This window comes from Pipistrellus hanaki, assembly GCF_964339955.1.
Source record: "Pipistrellus hanaki genome assembly, chromosome: 10".
Taxonomy (NCBI): Eukaryota; Metazoa; Chordata; class Mammalia; order Chiroptera; family Vespertilionidae; genus Pipistrellus; species Pipistrellus hanaki.
This window is the reverse complement of record NC_140512.1, coordinates 28,104,645-28,131,003: the sequence shown is the minus strand read 5'-3', so window position 1 is coordinate 28,131,003 and position 26,359 is coordinate 28,104,645. Positions and strand designations below refer to the sequence as shown.

Below are 26,359 nucleotides of genomic sequence, written 5' to 3'. Positions count from 1 at the left end.
CTTCTTGCACACCCCTACTGGGGATGTGCCCAAAAACCAAGGTACATGCCCTTGACTGGAATTGAACGAACCCTGGACCCTCAGTCCACAGGCTGACTCTCTATCAACTGAGCCAAACCGGTCAAGGCAAGAAAAACGATTTTAAATACAATGTTACATGCAATAAACACCAATTATTCAAGAAAAATGATCTTACATATAATAATATTACATGCAATAAACATTAATATTTCAAGAATAAAAGGATTTTAAGTATATTAATATTACCAAAACTGTATTAACATAGTATGATATCACAAAAGTGATATTAAAAATCTTCAAATAACAGAATTACTTCTATTTATATTCTAGAATATTTCCCCCACTCTGGCTCTATTTTTGTTTATCAGTTTATGTTGTTCATTATATTCCACAAATGGGTGAGATCATATATTTATTTTCCTCCAACTTGCTTATTTCACTTAGCATGATGCTTTTATTTTCTATTTTATTTTTTTAAAATATATCTTTATTTCAAAGAGGAAAAGAGAGGGAGAGAGAGATAGAAACATCAATGATGAGAGAATCATTGAAAGGCTGCCTCCTGCCCCCCACCAGAGATCGAGGCCACAACTTGGGCATGTGTCCAAAACCAGAATCAAACCAGGGGCCTTTCAATCCACAGGCCAACACTATCTACTAAGTCAAACCAGCCAGAGCTAGCATGATATTTTTATATTTTTATTTTTATTTTTTTAATAAATCTTTATTGTTCATATTATTATATAATAGATGTTCCTCTCCCCCCCCCCCCTTCCATTGCTCCCCTTCACCAGGTTCCCACCCCACCCTCTGCCCTTTCCCCACCCCTCATTGTCCTCATCCATAGGTGCACAGTTTATGTTCATTCTCTTCCCACAACCCCCACTCCTCTTTTCCCCGAGAATTATCAGTCCACTCCCCTTCCATACCTCTGATTCTATTATATTCAACAGTTAATATTGTTCATCAGATTTTTTAAATTTTTTTTTGGTTTTTAGATTCACTTGTTGATAGTATTTGTTGTGCATAGTTTTTACCTTTATTTACTTTCTCTTCCAAAAGAACCTCCTTCAGCAATTCATATAATTCTAGTTTGGTGGTGATGAACTCCTTTAGCTTTTTTTAATTTGTGAAGCCCTTTATCTGGTCTTCGATTCTGAGTGATAGCTTTGCTGGGTAGAGTATTTTTGGTTGTAGGTTCTTGCTATTCATCACCTTGAATATTTCTTGCCATTCCCGTCTGGCCTGCATGGTTTCTGTTGAGAAATCAGCTGACAATCATATAGATGCTCCTTTATAGGTAACTACCTGTTACTCTCTTGCTGCTTTTAATATTCTCTCTTTGTCTTTTGCTCTTGGAATTTTAATTATGATTTGTTTTGGTGTGGTCTTCTTTGGATTCCTTTTGTTTGGAGTTCTGTGTGCTTCCTGGACTGGTAAGTCTAATTCTTTCACCAGGTGGGGGAAGTTTTCTGTCACTATTTCTTTCAGTATGTTTTCGATATCTTGCTCTCTCTCATCTTCTGGGACCCCCATAATTCTGATGGTTCGCTTGAAGTTGAGCCAGAGGTTTCTTACATTATCTTCAACTTTCTGGATTCTCTTGCCTTCTTGCTTCTGTGGAGGAGTGTCTTCTGGCTCTTTATGTTCCAAATCTTTGACTTGATACTTGTGGTCTTCCATTCTGTTTTTAGGACTCTGTATAATATTTTTTATTTCAGACAATGTATTCTTTGTTTCTTGTTGATCCCTTATTATTTCTTGTTGATCCCTTATTATTTCTTGTTGATCCCTTATTATTTCTAGTTGATCCCTTTTCATATCCTCATAGGTCTCATTTATTTTATCGGCCTTTTCTAGATTCTTGGACAACCTTATAAGTGTGGTGTTGAACTCTATATCCAGTCGCTTTTTGTCCTCCATTTCTTTCGTTTGTGATCTATTTCCTTGTCTCGGCATTTTCGCAGCTTCCCTGATGGGGCGTAGTTTCAGGGTGGAGCCTACAGCCTTGGCTTCCGTCAGCCATGCCCTATGCGGCTCCTGAGTCTCAGTGTTCCTCAGGGTCCTTCAGTACTCCCTGCGAGCACCTCTGAGAATGAGGTGCCCTTGAGTATTGCCTGCTACCAAACAGTCTAGGCTCTCCCTCAATGAGCCCGGAACTGGGGTTCAGTTCAGTTGGAAATGGAGTTGGAAGTGCGGTTCAGACCAGTCTGGAGTTTGTCTCCTTCCCGCCAGGGCAATCCCGCAGCACAGCCAACTGTCCCTTCTCTGCGTGCAATGTGCATGCCCCCGGGGGCTCTGCCTTTCTCCGCTCCCCGGGTTTCCGCCTTACAGCCCAGCTCCCTCTGTTTGAGCCTGGGTCCTAGGGTCTGGCCTAGAACTGGGGTTCAGCGCTGTCGGGTCTGGGGTTCAGCACAGTCCGGAGCTTTTATCTCCTTCCCGCTAGGGAACGCCAACCAGGCACTCAGCTTCCCCCTCCTCTCCGGCTCCGTCCTCTCCGCGCGCGCCGCGTGTCTCTGTACCTTAGGCTTTTACAGCTCCTCCGCTCTTCCTTCTGGTTTTCTCCTTGCTTCTCATTGTAGAATTTCCAGTCAGTCGACTTTCCTGTAGTTCTGGGTAATGTCCATTTTATATTTTAGTTGTATTTTATTGAAATTGTTGTTTGTGGCTGCGGTTAGATTTTTACCTGTGCAGTCATCTTGGATCCTCTAGCATGATGTTTTTAAAGTCTATTTTGTTGGATATGAGTATTGCTACTCCAGCTTTTTTTCTTTTTTTTTCTTTTTCTATTTGCATGGAAAATTGTTTTCCATCCCTTCACTTTCATCCTGTGTGTGTCTTTTGTTTTGAGTTTGATCTCTTGAAGTCAGCATATAGTTTAGTCATGTTTTTGTATTCAATCAGCTACTTTATACCTTTTGATTGGAGCATTTAATCCATTTACATTTAGGGTTATTATTGAGAGGTACATATTTATAGCCATTTTAATTCTGCATGGTTAGGTTTCTCTCTCTGTTTCTTCTCAATAATCCCTTACAGCAGTCCCATTATTTTTTGTAATGCTGGCTTGATGGTGGTGAACTCCTTTAGCCTTTTTTTTTTTTTTTGTCTGGGAAACTTTTTATTTGACCATCTATTTTGAATGATAGCCTTGCTGGATATAGTAATCTTGTTCTCAGATCCTTGCTTTCCATTACCTTGACTACTTTATTCCATTCCCTTCTGGCCTATAGAGTTTCTGATGAGAAATCAAGTGTCAGCCTTATGGGAACTCCTTTGTATGTACAATAGCAGTTTTCTTTTCTCTTGCTGCCTTTAAGATTCTCTCTTTGTCTTTAATTTTGGCATTTTAATTATGATGTGTCTGTTTGGGCATGGATCTTTTTGGGTTCTTCTTGTTTGGGGTTCTCTGTGTTTCCTGGACTTGTGACTTTTTCCTTTACCAGGTTAGGGAAGTTTTCTACCATTATTTCTCTAAGCACCTTCTTCATTCCTTTCTCCCTTCTGCCTCTTGTGGCACACCTACTATTCTAACATTGTTATGTTTCACATTGTCCCCCAGCTCCTTTAAGCTGTCCTCCTGTTTTTTGTTTTTTCTTTTTGGTTCTCTAATTGAGTGATATTTTCAACTCTGTCTTCTAATTCACTGATTCAATCCTCAGCTTCCCCTAATCTGCTGTGTATTCCTTCCAATGTGTTATTTATGTTATGGCATTCTTTATCTCAGACTGTTCTTTTTTCATAGTTACTATATCATTTTTCGTACTGTTGAGCATTTTTAACATCATTACTCTGAACTCTGTTTCAGATAAATTTATTATCTCTGCTTCATTTATTTCTTCTAGAGAATTTGCTAATTCTTCCATTTGGTGGTTGTTTTGTTTCCTCATTTTTGTTTGTCTGGGTTTGTGACTATATTTTAGGTAGAACCTTTCTGTACCTCTCCATCTCTACTGTAGGACAGTGTTAAAGGTTGTTTCTGACTAATTGGATCAGGCAAAGACTCAAAGCCTCCAGAGAGGGACTCTGTCCACGGACTGATAGGATTCAGACTTGAATTGCCCCCAGGCAATCGTTCTAAGGTGTGGCAAGAGTTTTTTCAACAGGGTGGGGCAGTTGCTTCTGCCAGGAAGAATTAGAGGCTAATTGTTACTTTTAATCTCTTAAGTGGCCTCAGGGCAAGGTGTTTTCCAATATGGTGTGTTGAATGTCTTTCACCCAGGCAAGGCAGCTATCTATGTGGGAAAGATGTCCTCTGCTGTGAGAATGACTCAGCCCAGGAAACTAGACTCAGCCTGCCTTCTGAGCTCTTTCCCCCTAGTCCTCCCTCTTACAGTTCTAGTCCACTTCACCCTTCCTCTGCCAGAGCACAAGATGGGTAGCTCCACAAGGAATTTTTGTGCATTGGCCCTTTAAGAGGGTATCTGAACTTTCAGTTGCCACTGCCTGGCAGACAGCACTCCACTGCTTTTCACAGCTAGATGTTATGTGGATACATACCCTCCTCAGTTTGGTGCTCTCTGCTGGGAAGCTCAGCTTTGGGATTATATCCCAGAGTTCTCAGTGTCCCTCCTTCTTCCCCCAAAGCTGAGACATGTCTCCAGGACTTCAGCCAGCCCTTTCATGTCTCCACCCCTCCTACCAGTCTCTATGCCATCTCCACCTTCGGTCCTTGGATATCAGGGTTCTCTCCTGTGAGTTTTCCATTGATTATGCAGGAAGCCTTTCTGTATTTCAGTTGTAATTCCAGCTTGTTCCTGGTGCATGTCCGTGCAGCAGCCTCCTACTCTGCCATTTTTAATCCTCAAGAGAAAATTATTGAATGGTTGCCTCCTGCACGACCCATACTGGGGATCAAGCCCAAAATTTGGGTATGTGCCCTTGACTGGATCAAACCCAGGACCCTTCAATCTACAGGCTGACATGCTATTCACTGAATCAAATTAGCTAGGGTCAAGACTTAAAACAAGTCTCTCCCAGAGTACACCAAATGCTTCACTTGTTATAGAATCATATAATTATGCCATCAACTTAATTATATGAGCAAATAACACAAGTATCCCAAATCAGTAATTAGCGCATCATTTGTTAGCTTTTGGAATATGCTATATGATGTTTTAATAGCATGCCTTCTGAATTATATTTTATAGATGTTAATTTTGTGTGTGCTTACTGATTGTATATCAGTAGGGCAGTGAAAGGGAGTGAACATAAAGTGGTAAGTCATCTGCAGATAGAAAAAACAGCTAAGCAATTTTTATTAAAGTCAAATGAGTGCCTTTTTTTCTTAATTGTTTGCTTTCAATTAATATTGAATTTTGTTTACATAACCACCAGGAAGAAAAGCCAGTCTGGATTTTTAATTTATTTCAGCCATTTCATTGACAAATAATTAAATGTATATATAGTTAAAAGTTGGATCTTGTGGAGAGCAGCTATAGCGTTTGGACAGATTCAAGCCTCAGACTTATGAGAGGGCACAGTCCTCTCGTGGCAAAGCCATGTGCAGGTCCCAGCTTGAAGGGCAAAGCCCTCCCAGCACAATTATATCCAAAAGCTATGGTTGTAAGTTTGAACTTATGGTCCAAACCTGTGGTCCCAGGTAGCTAAGCGATATAGGTGGAGCAAGTGCTGCCAAAACAAAGCTTGATAGAGTTCTCAGGTACATGTAATTACGTAGATTTGAAACTTGTGAGAACACTGTAAACATCTTGACCACACCCTTGCTTTGCCTCGTGAGATCTGCCTATAAAATAAAGACTCGGCTTTTAGGCTGTGGCACTGTCTCTCCATCCAAGAGCAATGTCCCACCTAGCCTCAGCTTTATTCTCTTGTCTGTCTTCTTTACTCCTTCACTTCCCCCTGCCTCCTCATGTTCATCCCTGGCCATGCTGAGCACAGCACAGGATCTTAATTAGTTTTATTTGTTGGCTTACTTGTTATTTACTATGTAAAAATATATGGATGTTCACAGACCACGTATTATTTTATGTTGTACAACAATTTAAACACAGGATTTTACTAAGTGCTATAAACTTAATAACCATTTCTCCTCTTTCTTAATCATAATCAGTCATGAAATAAATAGTAAGATATTTCACATTTACAGTATTGTATAAATGAGGAAAGATACAGCAAAGAAAATTTCCAATCAGATAAATGCTATTAATAGGAGTTACAGGACAAAATGTTTTTGGAACTTATTTTCAAGTTAAGAATAAAATTTTGGCCTGGCCAGTATGGCTCAGTAGTTGAAAGTCAACCTAGGAACCAGGAGGTCCTGGTTTGATTCCTTGTCAGGGCACTGGTTGCAGGCTCGATCCCCAGGCAGCTGATCAATAATTCTCTCTCATCATTGATGTTTCTATCGTTCTCTCTCTCTCTCTCCTTTCCTCTCTGAAAGCAATAAAAATATTTTTAAAAAATATTTTTTAAAGAATAAAATTTCAGACAATTCTTTTTATTTTAATATATTTCATTGATTTTTTACAGAGAGGAAGGGAGAGAGATAGAGAGCTAGAAACGTCGATGAGAGAGAAACATCGACCAGCTGCCTCTTGCACACCCGTCACCGGGAATGCGCCCGCAACCAAGGTACATGCCCTTGACCGGAATCGAACCCGGGACCTTTCAGTCCGCAGGCCGACACTCTACCACTGAGCCAAACCGGTTTTGGCTTGAGACAATTCTTAAATAAGGCTAATCCCAATCTACTTCTATCTAATATGGAGTTTAAATCACAAATCAGAAACTTAGTATTTAAACTCCCTAAAAGAAAAAAAAGGGGGGAGGATACCAAAACTATCTAATGAGGAAATAAACTTGTGATTCAAATAAACTAATTATATTCCAAAATACGACTTGTAATATAAATTTCCATGTTAAGATTATGAAGCTTTTTCCACCTCTACCTTTTGCTGAGTAAAGACGGTAAATATACTAATAAACAGCAGCTTTTAATGCCCCAAACCTCCCCCACCCCCAAATAGACTTGTGGAACACCAGCAAATTATCTTCATTTCCAGCAAAATGGTATTAGCACAAAACTAAACACATAGATCAATAGAACAGAATAGAATTCCCAGAAATAAACCTACATGTAGATGGTCAATTAATTTATGACAAAGGAGCCAAGAATATACAACAGGGAAAGATAGTGTCTTCAATAAATGCTTTTGGGAAAACTGGAAAGCACATGCAAAAGAATGTACAGCTATCTGACATCATCCACAAAAACTAATTCAGATGAATTAAAAACTTGAAGGTAAGACTTGAAGCCCTAAAAATCCTAAATGGAAACAAAGGGGGTAAGTTCCTTGACATCCACCTTGGTTGATGATCTTTTGGATTTGATACCAAAAGTAAAAATAAACAAGTGGGTCTACATCAAACTAAAAAGCTTCTTCACAGCAAAAAAAAAACCATCAAGAAAATGAAAAGGAAATCCTAACAACTTACTGAATGGGAGAAAATATTTTCAAATCTGATAAGAAGTTAATATCCAAAACATATAAAGATCTCATACAACTCAGTAGGGAAAAAATCTGATTTTAATAAATGGGCAGAGGATCTGAATAGACATTTTTTCCAAAGACATACAGATGACTAACAGTTACATGCAAAAAGTGCTCAATATCACTAATTAGAGACATGCATATCAAAACCATAACGATATATCTCCTCACACCTGTTAGAATGGCCATCATCAAAGTCAAGAAATAACTGATGAGAATGTGGAGAAAAGAAAACCCTCATGCACTGTTGGTGGGAATGTAAATTGGTGCAGCCACTAAGAAAAATAGTATGGATGTTCCTCAAAAAATTACAAATAGAATTATCATATGAACCAGCTATTCCACTTTTGGGTATTTATCTCAAGGAAACAAAAACACTAATTTAAAAAGTAATATGAATCCATATGTTTATTGCAGCATTATTTACAATTGCCAAAACATAGAAAAAAACCTAAATATTCATAGATAGTCAAGTGGCTTTAAAAAATGTAATACACACAAATATTATTCAGCCATAAAAAAATAAGTCTGGACATAGAGGATCTCAAAGGAATTATGTTAAGTGAAATAAGTAAACCAGAAAGACAAATACCATATGGTCTCATATGTAGAACCTAAACAAAACAAACAAACAAACAAGAACACAACAAGCTCATAGATACACAGAACAGATCAGTGGTTGACAGAGGTAAAGGATTCAGGGCCCTAACTAGTTTGGCTCAATGGATAGAGTATCAGCCTGTGGACTGAAGGGTCCCAGGTTCGATTCTGGTCAAGGGCACATGCCTGCATTGTGGGCTTGATTCCCCAGTGGGGGACGTGCAGGAGGCAGCCAATAAATGATGCTCTCTCATTATTGATTTTTCTACCTTTCTCTCTCCCTTCTTCTCTGAAATCAATAAAAATATATTTTTAAAAAGGGAATTAGGGTAGGGGAAATGGATGAAGGGGGTCAAAGTATAAACTTTCAGTAATAATGTAAATCCTGGTGATTAATGTATAGCATGGTGACCATAGTTAATAATACTGTATTGTATATTTAAAAGTTGCTAAAAGAGTAGATCTTAGAAGTTCTCATCACTAGAAAAAAATATGTATGTGTGGTGACATGTGTTAACTATATTTTGTGGTCACCATTTGCTTTATATACAAATACCAAATCATTTTTTACCCCAAAAATTACTCTACTGTTATATGTCAATTACATCTCAACTTAATAAAAACAACACAGATTTCTAGAACACCAGCAAATTATATGTATCGCCAATTAGTCACCACGTTCTTAGTTCATTAGGCAGATGACAACCTGCAAATCCAATCCATGAAATAACATACCAAAAGGCTACACACATACATACTAGGTGGCCCTGACCAGTTTGGCTCAGTGGCTAGAGAGTCAGGCTACGGATGTACCTTAGTTGTGGGCACATCCCCAGTAGGAGGTGTGCAAGAGGCAGCTGATTGATGTTTCTTTTCCATTGATGTTTCTTTCTATCCCTCTCCCTTGCTCTCTGTAAAAAATCAATAAAATATATTAAAATGCCTTCACACCATCACAAGAGAGCTTTGGGCACAGTGAAGGCAGGGTTCCCACAGCCCTGCCATTGCACCACAGGGGCGGGGCCTCGGCAGCCACTCAGGGCAGGTTCCACCGGGGTTCCCGTGGCCCTGCACCTGTGGAGGCAGGACCCCTGGCTCCAGCCTACCTCTTTGGGGCAATCCATTGAGGAGCCCTGGATGTGTGGGCAGGGCCTACCTCTTTGGGGTGATCTTACACTGGGCTCCCGCACTGTGAGAGGGCACAGGCCAGGCTGGGGGAATTCCCCCCCCCCCCCCGCCCTCCTGAGTGCATGAATTTCATGCACTGAATTTCGTCCATAAAAAAGTGAGCCTCACTGCTTTTCATAAATTCTGTAAAGTTGATTGCATTCAGTATTGAACTTTAAATTCCAAATTGGAATTTGGTGGTGATGGAAGAGATTGGGTGGTCCATACACTAAAATAATTGGGTAACAGTTGAAGGCTAAGGAAAAGTGCTGGGAAATGTGGTGAGCCAACCACATGCTAACCAGGAAGGCTGAGACTTTTCACCAAGGCAGCAGTGACTAGGCAAGGTTAGAATGCCCTACTCTGCAGACAAGAGCCCCTGCAAATGAATGGTGAGCCTTTGACATGAGTCCATGGTTAATAACACACTGGAAGTTAAGCTAGTGCTCTAAGAACATTTTAAACATAACTTTGAAATACAGATATGGTAGTGTTCATCAAAAGAAATAAATGGCCTTAGCTGGTTTAGCTCAGTGGATAGAGCTTTGGAGTGGGAACTGGTCCCGATTGGATTCCAGTCAGGGGCACATGCCTAGGTTGTGGGCTGGATTCTTAGTAGGGGGAATATGGGAGGCAGCTGTAGGCAGACAATCAATTATTCTCATCATTAATGTTTCTTTAAAAAAAATATATTTTACTGGAGAAACCAAGATTGCGGCATAGATAAATGCCTAACTGCAGCCTCACACAACTATTTCAAAAAATACAACTAAAATATAAAGTGGACATCATCCAGAACTACAGGAAAGTTGACTGACTGGAAATTCTACAACTAGAAGGAAAGAGAAAACCAGAAGGAAAATCAGAAGAGCTGTAAAAGCCTAGGGTACGGAGACACGGTGTGCACGTGGGGAGAGGACAGAGCCGGAGAGGAGGGGCGGCCAAGTGCCTGGTTGGCATTCCCTAGCAGGAAGAAAATAAAAGCTCTGGATGTGCTGAGCCCAGTTCTGACTGCACTGAACCCCAGTTCATACAGAGGGATTCTAAGCTGTAAGGCGGGAACTCAGGGGAGCCCCGGAGTTGCGCACATTGCGTGCAGAGGACGGACTGTTAATTGTGCTGCTGGATTGCCCTACCAGGAAGGAGACAAAAGCTCCAAACTGTGCTAAACCCCAGTTCCAACTTCACTGAACCCCAGTTCTAGACCAGACCCTGGGGACCCAAGTTCATATGGAGGGAATCTGGGCTATAAGGCGGAAACTCAGGGAAGCGGCGAAAGACAGAGCCCCAGAGTCTCGCACGTTGACTGCAGAGGACGGACTGTTGACTGTGCCGCTGGATTGCCCTAGCGGAAAGGAGACAAAAGCTCCGTACTGCACTGAACCCCAGTTCCGGGCTCATTGGGGGAGAGACTAGACTGTCTGGTAGTGGGCGAAACTGAATGCCCTCACACCTTTCTCTCAGAGGTGCTTGCAGTGAGTACCAAAGCAGCGAGTACCAAAGGACACTGAGGAACACTGAGACTTAGGAACCTCATAGGGCAGGGCTGACAGGAAGCCAAGGCTGTAGGCTCCACCCTGAAACTCCGTCCCATCCAAGCTGAGCACAGAAGCTTTTGAATAAGGCTCCTGGCATAGACACAGCTGATCTTCACAGCCAATTGGCCTGGAGGTCAGTTCCTCCCAGTGATACCAACAACAATTAAGACTTAACTACAAAAGGCTGTACACACAGTCCACAAAGAGGTGCACCAAGAGTGTCTACCTCAGGTAACTGGGAGGCTGACCCACTGAACCATATAGGACACCTTAGCACACAAAGCCACCCTACCAACTTAGGGAAGCAGTGAAAATGCCGAGACAAGGAAATAGATCACAAACAAAAGAAATGGAGGACAAAAAGAGACTGGATATAGAGTGCAAAACCATGCTTATAAGGTTTTTCAAGAATTTCCTAGAAAAGGCCGATAAAATAAACGAGACCTATGAGGAGATGAAAAGGGATCAACTAGAAATAAAGAATACATTGTCTGAAATAAAAAATATTATACAGAGTTCTAAAAACAGAATGGAAGATCCCAAGAATCAAGTCATAGATTTGGAACACAAAGAGCCAGAGAACACTCCTCCGCAGAAGCGAGAAGACAAGAAAATCCAGAAAGTTGAAGATAGTGTAAGAAACCTCTGGGACAACTTCAAGCGAACCAACATCAGAATTATGGGGGTCCCAGAAGATGAGAGAGAGCAAGATACCAAAAACATATTGAAAGAAATAGTGACAGAAAACTTCCCCCACCTGGTGAAAGAAATAGACTTACAAGTCCAGGAAGCGCATAGAACCCCAAACAAAAGGAACCCAAAGTGGACCACACCAAGACACATCATAATTAAAATTCCAAGAGCAAAAGACAAAGCGAGAATATTAAAAGCAGCAAGAGAGAAACAGGTAGTTACCTATAAAGGAGCACCCATATGATTGTCAGCTGATTTCTCAACAGAAACCATGCAGGCCAGACAGGAATGGCAAGAAATATTCAAGGTGATGAATAACAAGAACCTACAGCCAAAAATACTCTACCCAGCAAAGCTATCACTCAGAATCAAAGGCCAGATAAAGAGCTTCACAAATAAAAAAAAAGCTAAAGGAGTTCATCACCACCAAACCAGAATTATATGAATTGCTGAAGGGGGTTCTTTAGGAAGAGGAAGAAAATAAAGATAAAAATTATGATCAACAAATACGTAACTATCAACAAGTGAATCTAAAAACCAAGGGAATTAAAAAAAACCTGATGAACAATATTAACTGTTGAATATAATAGAATCAGAGGTATGGAAGGGGAGTGGACTGACTATTCTCGGGGAAAAGGGGAATGGGAGGTGCGGGAAGAGACTGAACATAAACCATGCACCTATGGATGAGGACAATGGGGGGTGGGGAAAGGGCAGAGGGTGGGGTGGGAATTTGGTGGAGGGGGAAAAAAATGAGAACTTTTGTAATAATATGAACAATAAAGATTTATTTAAAATATATATATATATATTTTACTGATTTTTTACAGATAGGAAGATAGAGTGATAGCCAGAAACATCCATGAGAGAGAAACATCCATCAGCTGCCTCCTGCACACCCCCCACCAGGGAATGTGCCCACAACCAAGGTACATGCCCTTGATAGGAATCGAACTGGGGACCCCTCGTCTGCAGGCCCACGCTCTTATCCACTAAAGAGCCAAACCGGTTTCAGCACTCATCGTTAATGTTTCTATCTCTCCCTCTACCTTCCTCTCTGAAATCAATAAAAATATTTTTTTACAAAAGATATAAATGAATTCGTGTCAATTTCAGAATATTCCCATTCATGGTAAAACTTACTGGTTTATTCAGTTTTGTTATATTTTAGATATTGATAAACCAACCATGATCCTTTTTAAGTTTTCTATTTCCCTCTTCTGAAAGCTTTATATGTCTGGTTCTTCTATTATATCCTTATATTCTACAAATACTTCCTGTTTTTCTGATGAATACGGTGTTTTGTTTATATTAGGCTAGGACCACGTTGGTCTTGTAACTTGGCTGGTCCTGCTGTTGAGATGATGGAAGAAAGGGGTGACAGTCTCACCCCAGGAACTTTCTCAAAGTTGAGCCTCCTCTGCTGCCCACACACTCTCCCCATACTGCACCTGGTAATGGCAAGGGCAGATCCGCCTCCAAATCTCCGAATCAGCGTGGCCTCGAGACCCCTTTAGACAGCAGCACAGTCACGGCTCTTCTCGGGCTCCATTCATTCGCCTTCAGGTTGGTTCCATGATTTGGGAGCCTGGCCGGGCCTGAAGCAGGGCCTGGGGTAATCGAGACAAAAAGAGGTTGGCTCCAGGAGGAGGGCGTTCCAATAGGTTCCAGCTGGGTCCTTCCCTTCAAGCAGCTCAAGCAGCGGCATTTTCACGGTGGCTGTATCCATAGACTCAGGTCAGGACCCAGGCGCACCTTGTCTGCCTGCCTGCTCGCTGGGCCGCTGCGTCCCCGCTGGAGAGCTGAGCGCGGGCCTGGCCCGCCCCGCAGAGTTCTAGAGTGAGCAGGGGCCAGCGCACAAAGGCGCGGGGGCGCGGCCCCTGGGCAGATGCGGGACACTCCCCGCGTGCCCAGGGCCGCCTCCGTGCCCGGCAGCAGGCGGCCGCCTCCCCTCGCCCGCCCGATGCCCTGCTGTGCGCCGGGGGGAATATCTCCAGGTGGTGCCAAGTGCTGTGGCTTACTTCAAAGACCTTCTCATCCACAGGCAGGTTTTCTCCTCCTCCCTTTCCCCTCCAGGGATACCCGACTCTCACGTGTGCGCATTCTGTCAAACGTTGCTTTAGCTTCTGTATGGAGCCATTCTCTATTTCCCCCCTCTGCACACGAGGAAACCTTTGTCTGGTGCTGCCAAACGGTATAAAAGGGCCCTGTGGCTCCCTGGGTATAACTTATGTGGGTATAATTAAAAACAAACAAACATTTCATTGATTTTTTTTTTTTTTCCAGAGAGGAAGGGAGATAGTTAGAAACATCAGCTGCTTCCTGCACACCCCCTACTGGGGATGTGCCCGCAACCAAGGTACATGCCCTTGACCGGAATCGAACCTGGGACCCTTCAGTCCCCAGGCTGACGCTCTTATCCACTGAGTCAAACCAGTCAGGGCTATGTCGTATAATTTTAACAGCAAAACTGGACAAGAACAGTACAGAAAAGGAAAACTATCAGCAAAATTACTCATAATCACAGAGATAAAATTATGAGTTGTTTGTTTATTTGTAATTGATTTCATAGAGGAAGGGTGAGGTAGAGAGAGAGAGAGAGAAACATCAATGATGGGAGAGAATCATTGATTGGCTGCCTCCTGCATGCCCCCCACTGTTGAGATAGAAATGATGATAAAGCACAGGCGGTATGGCTCAATGGTTGAGCATCGATTTATGGGCCAGGAGGTCACTGATTCCCGATCAGGCCCAGGTGGGGCTTGATCCCCAGTGTGGAACGTGCAGGAGGCAGCTGATCAATGATTCTCTCTCATCATTGATGTTTTTCTCTCTCTCCACCTCTCCCTTCCTTTCTGAAATCAATAAAAATATATTTTTTAAAAAAGAAAAAAATTATGATAGAGGACATTTTCTTGCTTTCAGTCTCAACAGAAAATTTTCACAGTTTCAACACCAAGAGTGATATTTATTATAGATTTTTTTTTTTATGGATGCCCTTTAACGGATTAAGAAAATTTCCATCTATTCCTAGTTTTTAAAATCATGAAAAAAGTTGCAATTTATCAACTGCTTCGGCATCTATTGTAATGATCATATGAGTTTTCTCCTTTAATCTCTTAATGTGGCAAATTATGTTAATTTTCTAATGTTAAAATCCAAACTTGTATTTCTGGGACAAATGCAACTTAGTCAGAAAACATTTTCCTTTTTATACATTGCTGGTTTTTATATTAGTTAGAACAGTTTTTTGATGCTTAGAATTTTTTTGCCTTGAGTAAATTTGGCCTGTAATTTTTTTTTTTCATATTGTCCTCATTAGGTTTTGATGTAAAGGTTAGTATTATCCTCATAAAACAAGTTGGAAAATGTTCCCTCTTTTTCTATTTTCTTTTCTTTTTTTTTTTTAATATATTTTATTAATTTTTACAGAGAGGAAGGGAGAGAGATGGAGAGCTAGAAACATCGATGGGAGAGAAACATTGACCAGCTGCCTCTTGCACACCCCCTACTGGGGATGTGCCCGCAACCAACGTACATGCCCCTGACCGGAATCAAACCTGAGACCTTTCAGTCCGCAGACCGACACTCTACCACTGAGCCAAACCGGTTTCGGCCTCTTTTTCTATTTTCTTAGAGAGTTTGTGAAATATTGAAACCATACCAGTTTAAAGAAAGGATTTAATTTAGGAAGGTGTGTAAACAAGTATTAAAGAACTAAAAAGGAACTGCAGTAACACAGAGATAGTAAATCTAGGAAGTAGATACTATCCTGGTGATATACAAAGAAAAGAGGTTGGGTTATTAAAAACGATAGACTTGTAAGCCAGTCAATGAAAGAAAAACACCACATGATCTCACTAATTTATGGATAATAAAGAACATTATAAAGTGATGAACAAAAAGATAGATACAGAGACAGTAAAGCAACAAACAGACTGTCAAATTACAGCGGGAGGGTTAGGGAGATATGGGGAGATAAGAGATCAACCGAAGGACTTGTAGGCATGCATACAAGCATAACCAATGGACCCAAAACTCTGGGGGGGAGGGAGACAGTGAGGGCATGTACCGGAGTGTGGGGGGTCAATGATAAGATATGTACACATATAATACCTTAACTAAAAAAATGAAAAACAAAAACAAACTATGGACTTGGAGAAGGGACCTAAGGAAGTTGGGACACAGATATCTGAGGAGGGGTGCTCTTTAGCTGTCCAAGTTCCTCAGGAATCACATAAAAGACTTAGTCAGTCCTCAGTCCTTGAAAAGTTTGTTTTACTTCTAGTTTACTGTTACAGAAAGCAATTCCTCTTTTCTTAAGGAATCTTACTTCTATCTTTCGGAAAATTGTCATAATGTACTGAATTTGACAGTATGGCAGTGAAAAGACACTTCAGTACCACATAGAAACCTACAGGGTCCACAATGTGTATGGCATTCTGCATGTGGCATGGGGGTGAGGAGTCCCACTGGGTATCTCTTTTGCCTTCCAAAAATTTGTTGAATTCTTTCATTTCTTTATCTATCCTTTCTAATTTTTTAAATCTTTTTTATTTCTTTCTATAATTTTAATGCAATTTTGAGTTTCACGCGATGCATGTAATCAAATCATCCTTAACCATTAATCATATGTAAATTAATTTATACATTATAAATATATTGTTTTATATTTATTAAATTACTCATTATACATTACAAAGTGTATTAAAATTAATTTGTAATTTTGACATTTTTATAATATTTCTTCTTCTAATATCAGCATTTGTTTTCTAGGTTCAAAGGAAAACATTAAACATCAAAATTAAAAATGAGTTACAACCTTATATTGGTATAAAACCTATTAGCAAATAAGATGTTAGGAAAGGAGCTATTTCAGAAGAAGTAAAGGATATCACTAGTCTACTCAAGAAAGAAACAGAGTTGATGGAGAAGCCTGGATTTATTAAAGAAACATCAGGTTTATTAATGGAAGCTTCTGATGGGAAACCTTCTAATCAGTTTTATAAAACACATTTGGGAATGGATATATTAGGGACACATTGTGGTACAGCAACATCCTCTTCTGAGCGTAAGCCTAAGAGTAATGAAGAAGGTCTATCATTAACAACTGAGATGACTGCTGAATATCAGGCTTCTGTTGACTTCCTATCTCATGAAATATTAGGAAAAAATAGCCTACAATTCTCTGAAGAGTATCAGAAAGGACTTGACGAAAAGCCAGGTAACTTTACTATTAACCTCAAGGCCAAGGGTTTACAAGAATTCCCTAAGGGCATTATAAAAACAAAATTTCTAAAATATCTATATTTAGACCAGAACAAAATCAAAGCTTTTCAAAGAGCAGACTTAACTGAGCTGCTAGGACTTGAAATTCTATCCTTGCAAGACAATGGGTTATCATCATTTCCATCTGAAATTCAGTTACTTCATAATTTAAGGATATTAAATGTCAGTCACAACCAAATATCACATATTCCTAAAGAAATATCACAGCTTGAGAATCTCAGGCAACTCTTTTTAAATTACAATGGCATGGAGAATTTTCCTTCTGGCTTAGAAAACCTTAGAGAGTTGGAAATTTTAAATTTGGCTAATAACAACTTAAAATGTATACCAGATACTTTGTCTAGTTTAAAAAACTTGAGCGTTCTCAATTTGGAATACAACCAGTTAACAATATTTCCTAAAGTTTTGTGCTTCCTTTCAAAGTTAATTTCACTAAACCTTACTGGAAACCTGATAAGCAGTTTGCCTAAGGAAATTAGGGAGCTTAAACATTTAGAAAAACTTTTACTGGCTCACAATAAACTTACATTTTTGTCGGTGGAAATTTTTCAATTGTTCAAAATTCAAGAACTCCAACTGAATGACAATAAATTAGAAGTTATTTCACACAGAATTGAAAATTTTAGGATACTTAGGATTCTAATACTTGATAAAAATTTATTGAAAGAAATACCAGAGAATATTTCCCACTGTGTAATGTTGGAATGCCTTAGCCTCAGCGATAATCAATTAACAAAACTTCCTAAGAACATCCACAAGCTTAAAAATTTAAGAATCTTCAATGTAAACAGAAATAATATAATGAGAATACCTGAAGATATCTCACATTTTAATAATATGCTTAGCCTAGGATTGTCAGGAAATATAATCATAGATGTTCCCATTGAAATAAAAAACTGTAAGAAAATAACTAAAGTTGAGTTGAGTTATAATAAAATAACGTATTTTCCAATAGGTCTGTGTGCTTTAGAGTACCTTTATTATTTGATTATTAATGGAAATTATATTTCAGAAATACCTGTGGATATATCTTTCAGTAAACAATTGCTTCACTTAGAGTTTAATGAAAACAAACTCCTCATATTTTCTGAGTACTTATGTTCTCTTATTAATCTTCAATACCTGGATCTTAGTAAAAACCAAATAAGGACAATTCCATCATCTATTTCCAATATGGAATCACTCCATGTTCTTATTTTAAGCTGTAATAAATTTGCAACTTTCCCTAAACAAGTGTGTACTTTAGCAAATTTGCAAGTACTTGATATTTCAGAAAACCAAATACAAAATATCCCTTCAGCGATCTATAACTTAAAAAAAATCCAGAAATTAAACATCTCAAGCAACCAATTTTTGTATTTTCCTGTTGAACTGTGTCAACTACAATCACTGAAAGAGCTGAATATGAGTCAGAAAAATGGGAGAAAGGTAAGAGACTGCTGTTTTGGGATTTGGGGGAAGGTGGGACTGGAGGGGATCAGAATCTATTATATGATGTAGTATATGTGTATGTGTGTTTTAAATTTAGTTGGATGTCTTATTTCTTTCTTTCTTTCTTTCTTTTTTTTTTTTTTTTTTTTTTTTTTTTTTGCAAGGCAAACATATTTACTTTTATGTAGAAGGGCGCACACACATGATCTGGAAGCCTGGATGTCTTATCTCTAAAGGATAGGCTTTTTATAACCTCAAACATGGCTTACAAATACATTTCTCAACACAATGTTTTATAGGAAAACTAGAGGCTGGGTGCATGAAATTTGTGCATGAGAGGGGGTGTCCCTCAGCCCAGCCTGCACCCCCTCCAATCTGGGACACCTCAGGGGATGTCTGACTGCTGGTTTAGGCCCGATCCCTGGGATTGGCATGCTGACATCTCTATCACAATCCTGGACTGCTGGCTCCTACCTGCTCACCTGTGTGCCTGCCTGATCACCCCTAACCAACGCCCTCCAGCCTGGTCACCCCTGACTGCCCTCCTGCCAGCCTGATCACCCTTAACTGCTTCTGCCTGCTGACCTGATCATCCCCAACTGTCCTCTTCTCTGCCAGCCTGGTTGCCCCGTGCAGCCTGCTATTCAGTCGTTTGGTCATCCCTCACTAACTCTCCCCTGCCATCCTGGTCACCCCACACATCCTGCTGCTCAGTCATTTGGTTGTCATTCATTAACCCCCTTGCCAGCCTGGTTGCCCCATGCAGCCTGTTCGTTGTCCATTTGGTTGCAACAGTTGCTTAGGCTTTTATATAGATAGATATTTCAAATCATATAGAATTGGTAGCCTGGATCAGTATTTGGATATCACACAATACGTGGTGAGTTTTAGCAAAGAAGTCACATGAATTTGTGATATATGAAAATATCTCCCTTTTAAAACAAAAAAAAAATTCTTCCATTTGATTTTAGAAGTTTTAGTCATAGAAATATTTATTAAAAATATAATTGTTTAATATTTGTACAGTTATCAAGACTTCCACAAGAATTGATTAAAATGACTCAACTGAAAGGACTTGATATCTCAAATAATGCAATCAGAGAACTTCCAAGAAATATAGGGGAAATGAAAAGCTTGGTCAGTTTACATGCATGCAACAATCAAATAAGATATCTGCCACCATCTATTCTATCTTTAAAACAACTTCAGAAACTAAACTTGAGTGGTGAGTGTCAAGCATAATCAATAAGTAGAGTGTTAGTGTTTAGGTTGCAAATTTTACCAGTAAGACATAACAGCAAACTGGTAAGATAATATATTAAGTGTCCATTGGGAGAAAATAGCTGTCATAGGTTCAAAAAATATGAGCAGAACATAAGGCCCAGTTCCTTCCCTGAAACAGGTTATAATCCAGCTGGGAAACCTGAGCATTTTTTCATTTTGTCTTTTCTAACTATACCCTTTCTCCTCTTTCTGAATCTGACCTCTTAACCTCCCTGTACACACATCTACCTACCCAAACTTAGGACAGTGTTTCCTTTCTCTGCTGGCTCCTTTGACTCTACTCCTATACCCTATTGTATTCTAACTAGAGGCCTGGCGCACAAGTTCATGCATGGGCCTGGACAGTGAGCAGGGCAGATCAGGGCCTTCTGGCTGCCGGCCAGGGCCTTCCTTCCCTAGCTCCCGGCCGAGGCCTTCCTTCATTCTGTGCTGCCCCCTGCCCTGGTGGTCAGCGCACGTCATAGTGAGTAATCAAACTCCTGCTCTCCTGGTCAAACTCCCGAGGGGACACTTTGCATATTAGCCTTTTATATATATAGGTACCTTACAGTCTTTTACCAAGTAAATCACTACATTAACAAACATAAAGCAAATTGTTCACTCTAAAGATTTCCCAGAGCACAGAAAATACTAGGCTGGTATCCTATATAATCCTAAATAATAAAAGGCTAATATGCAAATGGTTGCCATGCCCTCATGCGTAATGACCAATCAGCTGGAGGCTGCATGCACAGCAAGTGTGCACAGGTGGACAGGGCTGCATGCGCAACCAGTCACCAGGACTACTTAGAGCACCTCTTGGTCCCTCTCCCCCAGCTCCTGTGGGCGGTGGCGGTGGCTTGCTCCCAGCTCGAACAGAAGTGGTGGGTGACCTACTGCACGTGATTTTGCATGCTGGGCCACTAGTTTTAAAAAAATAACTTACAGGAAATAATAAATACCTATGTATCTGTTCCCAGACATAAATAATGCTGATTTTGTGATATTTACTTGAGATACGATATAGTGAGGCATTTCACCTCTGTGATATTATTTCCAAAAACCTATAACCTCATTCTAACCATGAGAAAATATACCAGATAAATGCAAGTTTGGGAATATTCTACAAAATACCTAACTAGTGTAACTCAAACTGTCACGACCCACAGGTTGAGAACCGCTACTGTAGAGCCTAAGACCATTGGAAAACACAGATATTTACATTATGATTCATTAACAATAACAAAATTACAGTAATGAAGTAGCAACAAAAATAATTTTATGGTTGGGGGTCACTACACCATGAGGAACTGTATTAAAGGGTTGCAGCATGAGAACCACTACCCTAGTTATCTCCATAGTTTTCTTTTACAGAAAGGTACAATTTAATTATATATTTTTTTCTATTAGGAAATAATCTTACAGCTCTGCCTAGTGGAATCCATAACCTTTTCTCACTGAAGGATATAAATTTTGATGATAACCCTTTGCTGAGACCTCCAATGGAAATTTGTAAAGGAAAACAGTTGTATACTATTGCATGCTATCTACAGAGGGCAGAGGAAAGAGATGGTAGGTGACAAGTGAGTGACTAGCTTACGAGTTATTTCCTAGTATCATCTGCAAATTAAAAGATAGTTTGCTTCTCAGCTGGTGTTGCTCAGTGGTTTAGCATCAACCTATGAACCAGGAGGTCATGGTTACATTCCCAATCAGGGCACATGCCTGGCTTTTGGGCTTAATCCCCAGTAGGGAGCATGCAGGATGCAGCTAATCAATGATTCTCTTATCATTGATGTTTCTAGCTCTCCCTTTTCCTTTTCTCTGAAATCAGTAAGAACATATTTTAAAAAATATTAAAAAGATAGTTTGCTTTAATTGGAGGCTTTATATCTGGCAGAAACATTAAAATATCTATCATCTTCCCTCTTCAGAGGTTTAGAGTTTATTTTGGTAATTCAGATAATTTTATCTGGGTCCAATAAAATTGAATAATCAAAAACAGTTAAATCCATGTGGTCAGTGGACTGCTTCCCACCTATTGGTCTCAATGTGCTTCAATAGGTTTTTCATCATATTTGTGGTCAGACTCAGAGAATCCACACCCATATTTCTCCATCACTTTTGGTCTATATCATCATAGTTGTTCTAAAAGTCAAAGTTCATAGATCCTTCTCACTGATGCCAGTCAGTATTTGGCACACAATGATCACCTGTCTGCAATCCTAGGGCAGTCTTCGTTTCTTCTGCCCTTATGATTGCCCTGATAACTGCATAGAGCAGGTCCATTTTCTTTAAATGTCCTTCCATTGGACCAGAGGAAACTGGTTTCTTCAAGTCTCTTGGAGGGAAATTTCACTGTCCAATTCTTTCCATATGACTGGGCTCCTAACAACAAAGTTTTCTCAGTTACTCTGACTTTGCCACTCATTGTCAATCCTCAGAATGGATCCAGATTTAGGTCCTCCATTTTAATGATATGAAGTATTAAATCAATTTAATATTGTTCCAGATTTGGGGAAATCTGTGTATACAAAATCTGAATATACAAAACCGTCCCCTAAAATTATTCTACTGCTTACCCTTGTCCTTTATAATTAGAAGGTTACATCATCATAATCTTAAAATTTAGTGAGACAGTCACTAAAAAGTATAGTCCTCTTGTAAGCCACATCCATATACATGGCTACCATTCAGAAGCTTTTGCAGGATTTGAGCCTCATTGATGGAAAAATCCCCAAGAAAGAAGATTAAAAGTCACAGTCACTGTTTTCTCTAACTTGCTAACCAAGTCAGTTTTGCTAATTATGATAATAAAAAAGGAACATTTTGTGGTAACTTTATTTCTGTAAAATAAAGATTTTAGGGGTTTCCAAGGAACCATAAATAATTCCTGTTAGGTAACAGTACTTTAGAGAAGTCTGTAAACTTCATGACTGAAAATTCTTGCTGAAATTCTGTTATCCCAGTTCTTGAGGAAGGATTCATGTGGTTCTAGCCTCTATAGCAAAAGTACAATGGGCAATGGCAACAGATAAAAGTCAATAAAAACAAGAGGACCCTCGCCATTTATCTTCTTTCTTTATGGTCAATGGGCCTTTATACTGCAGGCTGGGCACCCAGAGAGAGTAAAGAGAATGTCATCATGGGAGATGCATTTATTGTGCAATTAACAAAGAACATGGGGTCTCTTCCTAAAAATTTTACTTAGAAGACTGGATTTTTGTTTATATCATTAGCATACAATTTAACTTGAGGGATTAATGGCATGAATAAAAAACAAATAAGCACCAGAAAACATAGAACATTTTTGAGATGATTACAGAGGGGTGGGAGATGGCTAGTTCTTAAAAACTTCCAAAGTAACTTAGGTCAACAACAACAAAAAGAGTACTGTTAAAATTAGCTAGAAGCTTAAAAAAAAAAATAAACTAAGAACTCTCTATATCTAAATCAACATACATTAAATAAGGGATTGGAATACAAAATATGCATATATGCACCATATATTTAAATTTAAAATTTTTATTTATTGATTTGGGACAGAGGTATTAATTTGTTACACAGTTCCATTTATTTATGCATTTTTTGTTGTTGTTTTTTGTGTTACAATAAATCCTCATCTGAGGATATTTTTTCCATTGATTTTTTTTGAGAAATCATCATTTAATAGTTCAAAATATTATTCTAATACAATTAAGTCATGTTGTATGGGATTGAACAATAGATCACTTGTGGGCTAACGTTCTTCAACACACTATTTTGGGGGTGGGACAGAGACTATTTGGTGAACAAATTCACTTCTTTTAATCTTTGTCTTCCTACAAATTCTTTTACCAAAAGTTTGCCCAGGAAGCATATTATAAGTGAAATGCATTGAATCCAACTGGTTTCAGGTAAATTAGCTAAAGATAACAGCACCGTTGGTGAGCAAAATGACAGCTAGCCATGGATATGTCTCATTTTTTTTTTTTTTTAGATATAGTGGAAGGGAGGGGGGAAAAGAGGAGAGAGAGAGAAACATTGGTGTGAGAAAGACACACTTATTGCCTCTCACACATGTCCTGACTAGGAGCAGAGATGGAACCTGCTACCCAGGTACTTGGCCCTTGACTGGAACTGAAACTGCAACCATTCGGTATGTGGACTGATGCTCTAACCCACATGTGTCAAACACAAGGCCCGCGGGCCAAATCCAGCCCGCCAGGCCTTGCAATGTGGCCCGCGCCGCGCTGTCATCACTGCACTCAGCTGTCAGTTTATGACATTGTCAGTTTATGACTGTTCAGTAAACCATTCGGCCCGCGATTTAGGCTGGATTTTAGATTTTGGCCCCTTCTCTGATTGAGTTCGACACCCCTACTCTAACCACTGAGAAATAGGAGCCAAGGTTATTGGTTGCTTCTTATATGTGCCCTGATTGAAGATAGAATCCACAACTTTTGTGTATTGGAACGATGCTCTAACCAGCTGAGCTACGCAGCCAGGGCCTACACCATATTTATAGTTGTGAACTTGGCTTCTCAAGACAGTGCATAAAGAAGCACATTAAACTGATAAGAACAGATACTACACTTGATCTTAGCCAAAAGGCCGAGAAGCGATATACAGAAGCACATTAAAAAGCCAGTTTGTATATCAGGTCTGCATTTTACTTTTGAATTGACTTGACATATACATTTGGTAGGAGCCCAGTAGAAACCTAGATATAACATTAGCTCAAAATGCTGTGTGTTTTTTAAGAGTGACGGCCTAAATTTTCTTTTATGTTCAAATGTAGAGAAAATCTTAGAGAAGATCTTGAAGATAGTTGCCAACAACATCACTGAAATAACTTTTCAATATTTGTGTCAAAAATTACATGTGGTAATCTCAGAAATAGATATACATCCAAAGAGGTATGTATGAATGACAACATGTGATATAAAGCTTATTCTTCTGTTATGACTTATATTAATACTAGAGACTTGGTACACGAATTTGGGCTTGGTGGGGTCCTTCAGCGTGGCATGTGCCCTCTCGCAATCCAGGACCCCTTGGGGGATGTCGGATCAGGCCGAAACCAGCAGTCCAACATCCCCTAAGGGGTGCAGTAGTCCGTGAAGGGCAGGCAGCCAGGGCGGAGCCCGAGCCTGGGCCAGGCGCTGTGCAGCTCCCACTTATCCCGGCCCCGACTGCGCCTGCCTCTGTCACCACTAGGTAGTGCTGCCTCAGCTGCGCTCAACAGATGTGAGCCTGGTGACACTCATTAGTCAGCTGAGCAGTGGCACTCCCTCCTGTTGTGGAAGCACACTGACCAGCAGGGGGCAGCTCCTGCATTGATCACCTGCCCCCTACTGATCAGTGTGCATCATAGTGACTGGTCGTTACATAATTTTTATATGGACCAGTCATTCTCTTGTTTGGTCACTTAGGCTTTTATATATAGATTGCATGACTGTGAGACAATCATATTAACATGAACTCTAATTTGCTATAAAATATTTATTTTAGTTTATTGTACTTGAGATCCCTGTGGATATAGGTAATAGTTAAGAACAAGGGCTCAGAGGACTGACTGCTTAGCTTTAAATCCCAACCAATTTTGTGACCTTATATAATTCCCTTATCTTTTCCGTGCCTTAGTTTCTTCACTGGTAAAATTGATACCCTTATCTAAGAGAGTTGTCATGAAATCAAGTTCCATAGCACGGGGAATTGTAGCAGTAGTGTACTGGTTTATAGTAAGTAATCCATAATTATTGTTTTGAGGTCTTAAGTAAATCAGAATTGAATGTTAATTGAATTGTCGATTTTCTACAAAGAAGCAACAGGTGGCATGGGGCTAACATTTTCTTTCTGCTAAATTTTTATATGGACTATCTTTACCAATTAATGTAATCCTCACTTCAATATGATAAATTAGTTTTAAAACCTAGACATATCATATTTAAGTAGTTTAAAACAATGTTCTTTACATAATTATTATTTAAAAACTTTTTCAGTACTCTTTCACTAAGCGAGAAAGCCCAGCGAGCACTTGATAAATGGAAAATGGAACACAGCAACTTGTCCACTGATGCTTTAAGAGACCAACTAACCCGGGTGCTAACTATGATAGGAGCATATGAAATTATGGACAAAATAACAGCTTTTCAACTTTTTGCATGCACAATCAAATTCTGAACAGTGTATCCATAATAAAAGCTGAAAACTTAGGATGCACTTTATAATTAAAACTGGATATAAGAGAATTGCATGTCATTTCTCTTAATACGCATTTCTAAGATGATGACAATTTATATGTTAAAATAAAATATCAGACACTGTTTTGTGTATTTGTTCTATTGCTCTAGAATTATGATAATGAATTTTTCCATTGAACATTCTTTGTTACATAATGCTTTTATGCAACCCTAGATTTATAGGTAATATGGTTATTAGTAACTTTTATTGGAGTTAGCAAGGTAGTTTCTTTTTAGATGGTGGCTTAAAAACAGAAATCAATTGTATTACAGGAATGGGAGAGCTGTGAAACATAAACTAAGTCCTGGGTCAGTAATCCTCTAGCTAAATGTCCAGACAGGACTGGTGGAGTGGCGTCTTGCCTGTCATGCATGCCTCTCCCCTTCTTCTGTCAGAAACACTCTTTCATATGGGGAAGCCCCATTTAATATATTTTAGGTGCCGTTGAACCAGCTCTTGTCATATGCAATCCTCTTTCCCCACTCCTGAAGCTGCTAATACCAAGGTCTTCTACCCATATAACTACAGTGAATGGTCCAGGGAAAGCCATTTGATTCAAGCCAGGCCATTAAGAATTCGCTTGGGCCTTTCTGCACAGCTCTTAGGGAAGATACAATC

The 26,359-nt window shown here is 39.6% G+C and overlaps 1 protein-coding gene across 1 annotated transcript; it reads left to right on the top strand.

The window, feature by feature from the left end:
* Positions 1-16,317: 16,317 nt before the first annotated feature.
* LRRD1 (leucine rich repeats and death domain containing 1) lies at positions 16,318-26,134 on the top strand. Its single transcript, XM_084897463.1, has 5 exons — positions 16,318-18,250; positions 19,280-19,478; positions 20,927-21,088; positions 24,297-24,414; positions 25,501-26,134. Exons 1-5 carry the CDS (start codon positions 16,460-16,462, stop codon positions 25,679-25,681), a joined length of 2,451 nt encoding a protein of 816 aa, XP_084753589.1. The 5' UTR covers positions 16,318-16,459; the 3' UTR covers positions 25,682-26,134.
* Positions 26,135-26,359: the final 225 nt, after the last annotated feature.

What these genes read in the sequence shown, in the direction of transcription:
- LRRD1 (XM_084897463.1), top strand. Translation starts at nt 16,460, where the DNA reads ATGGAGAAGCCTGGATTTATTAAAGAAACATCAGGTTTATTAATGGAA. An exon ending in TCAGAAACTAAACTTGAGTG is followed by an intron (nt 19,479 to 20,926) that starts GTGAGTGTCAAG and finishes TTTTTCTATTAG; the next exon opens with GAAATAATCTTACAGCTCTG. An exon ending in GAGGGCAGAGGAAAGAGATG is followed by an intron (nt 21,089 to 24,296) that starts GTAGGTGACAAG and finishes GTTCAAATGTAG; the next exon opens with AGAAAATCTTAGAGAAGATC.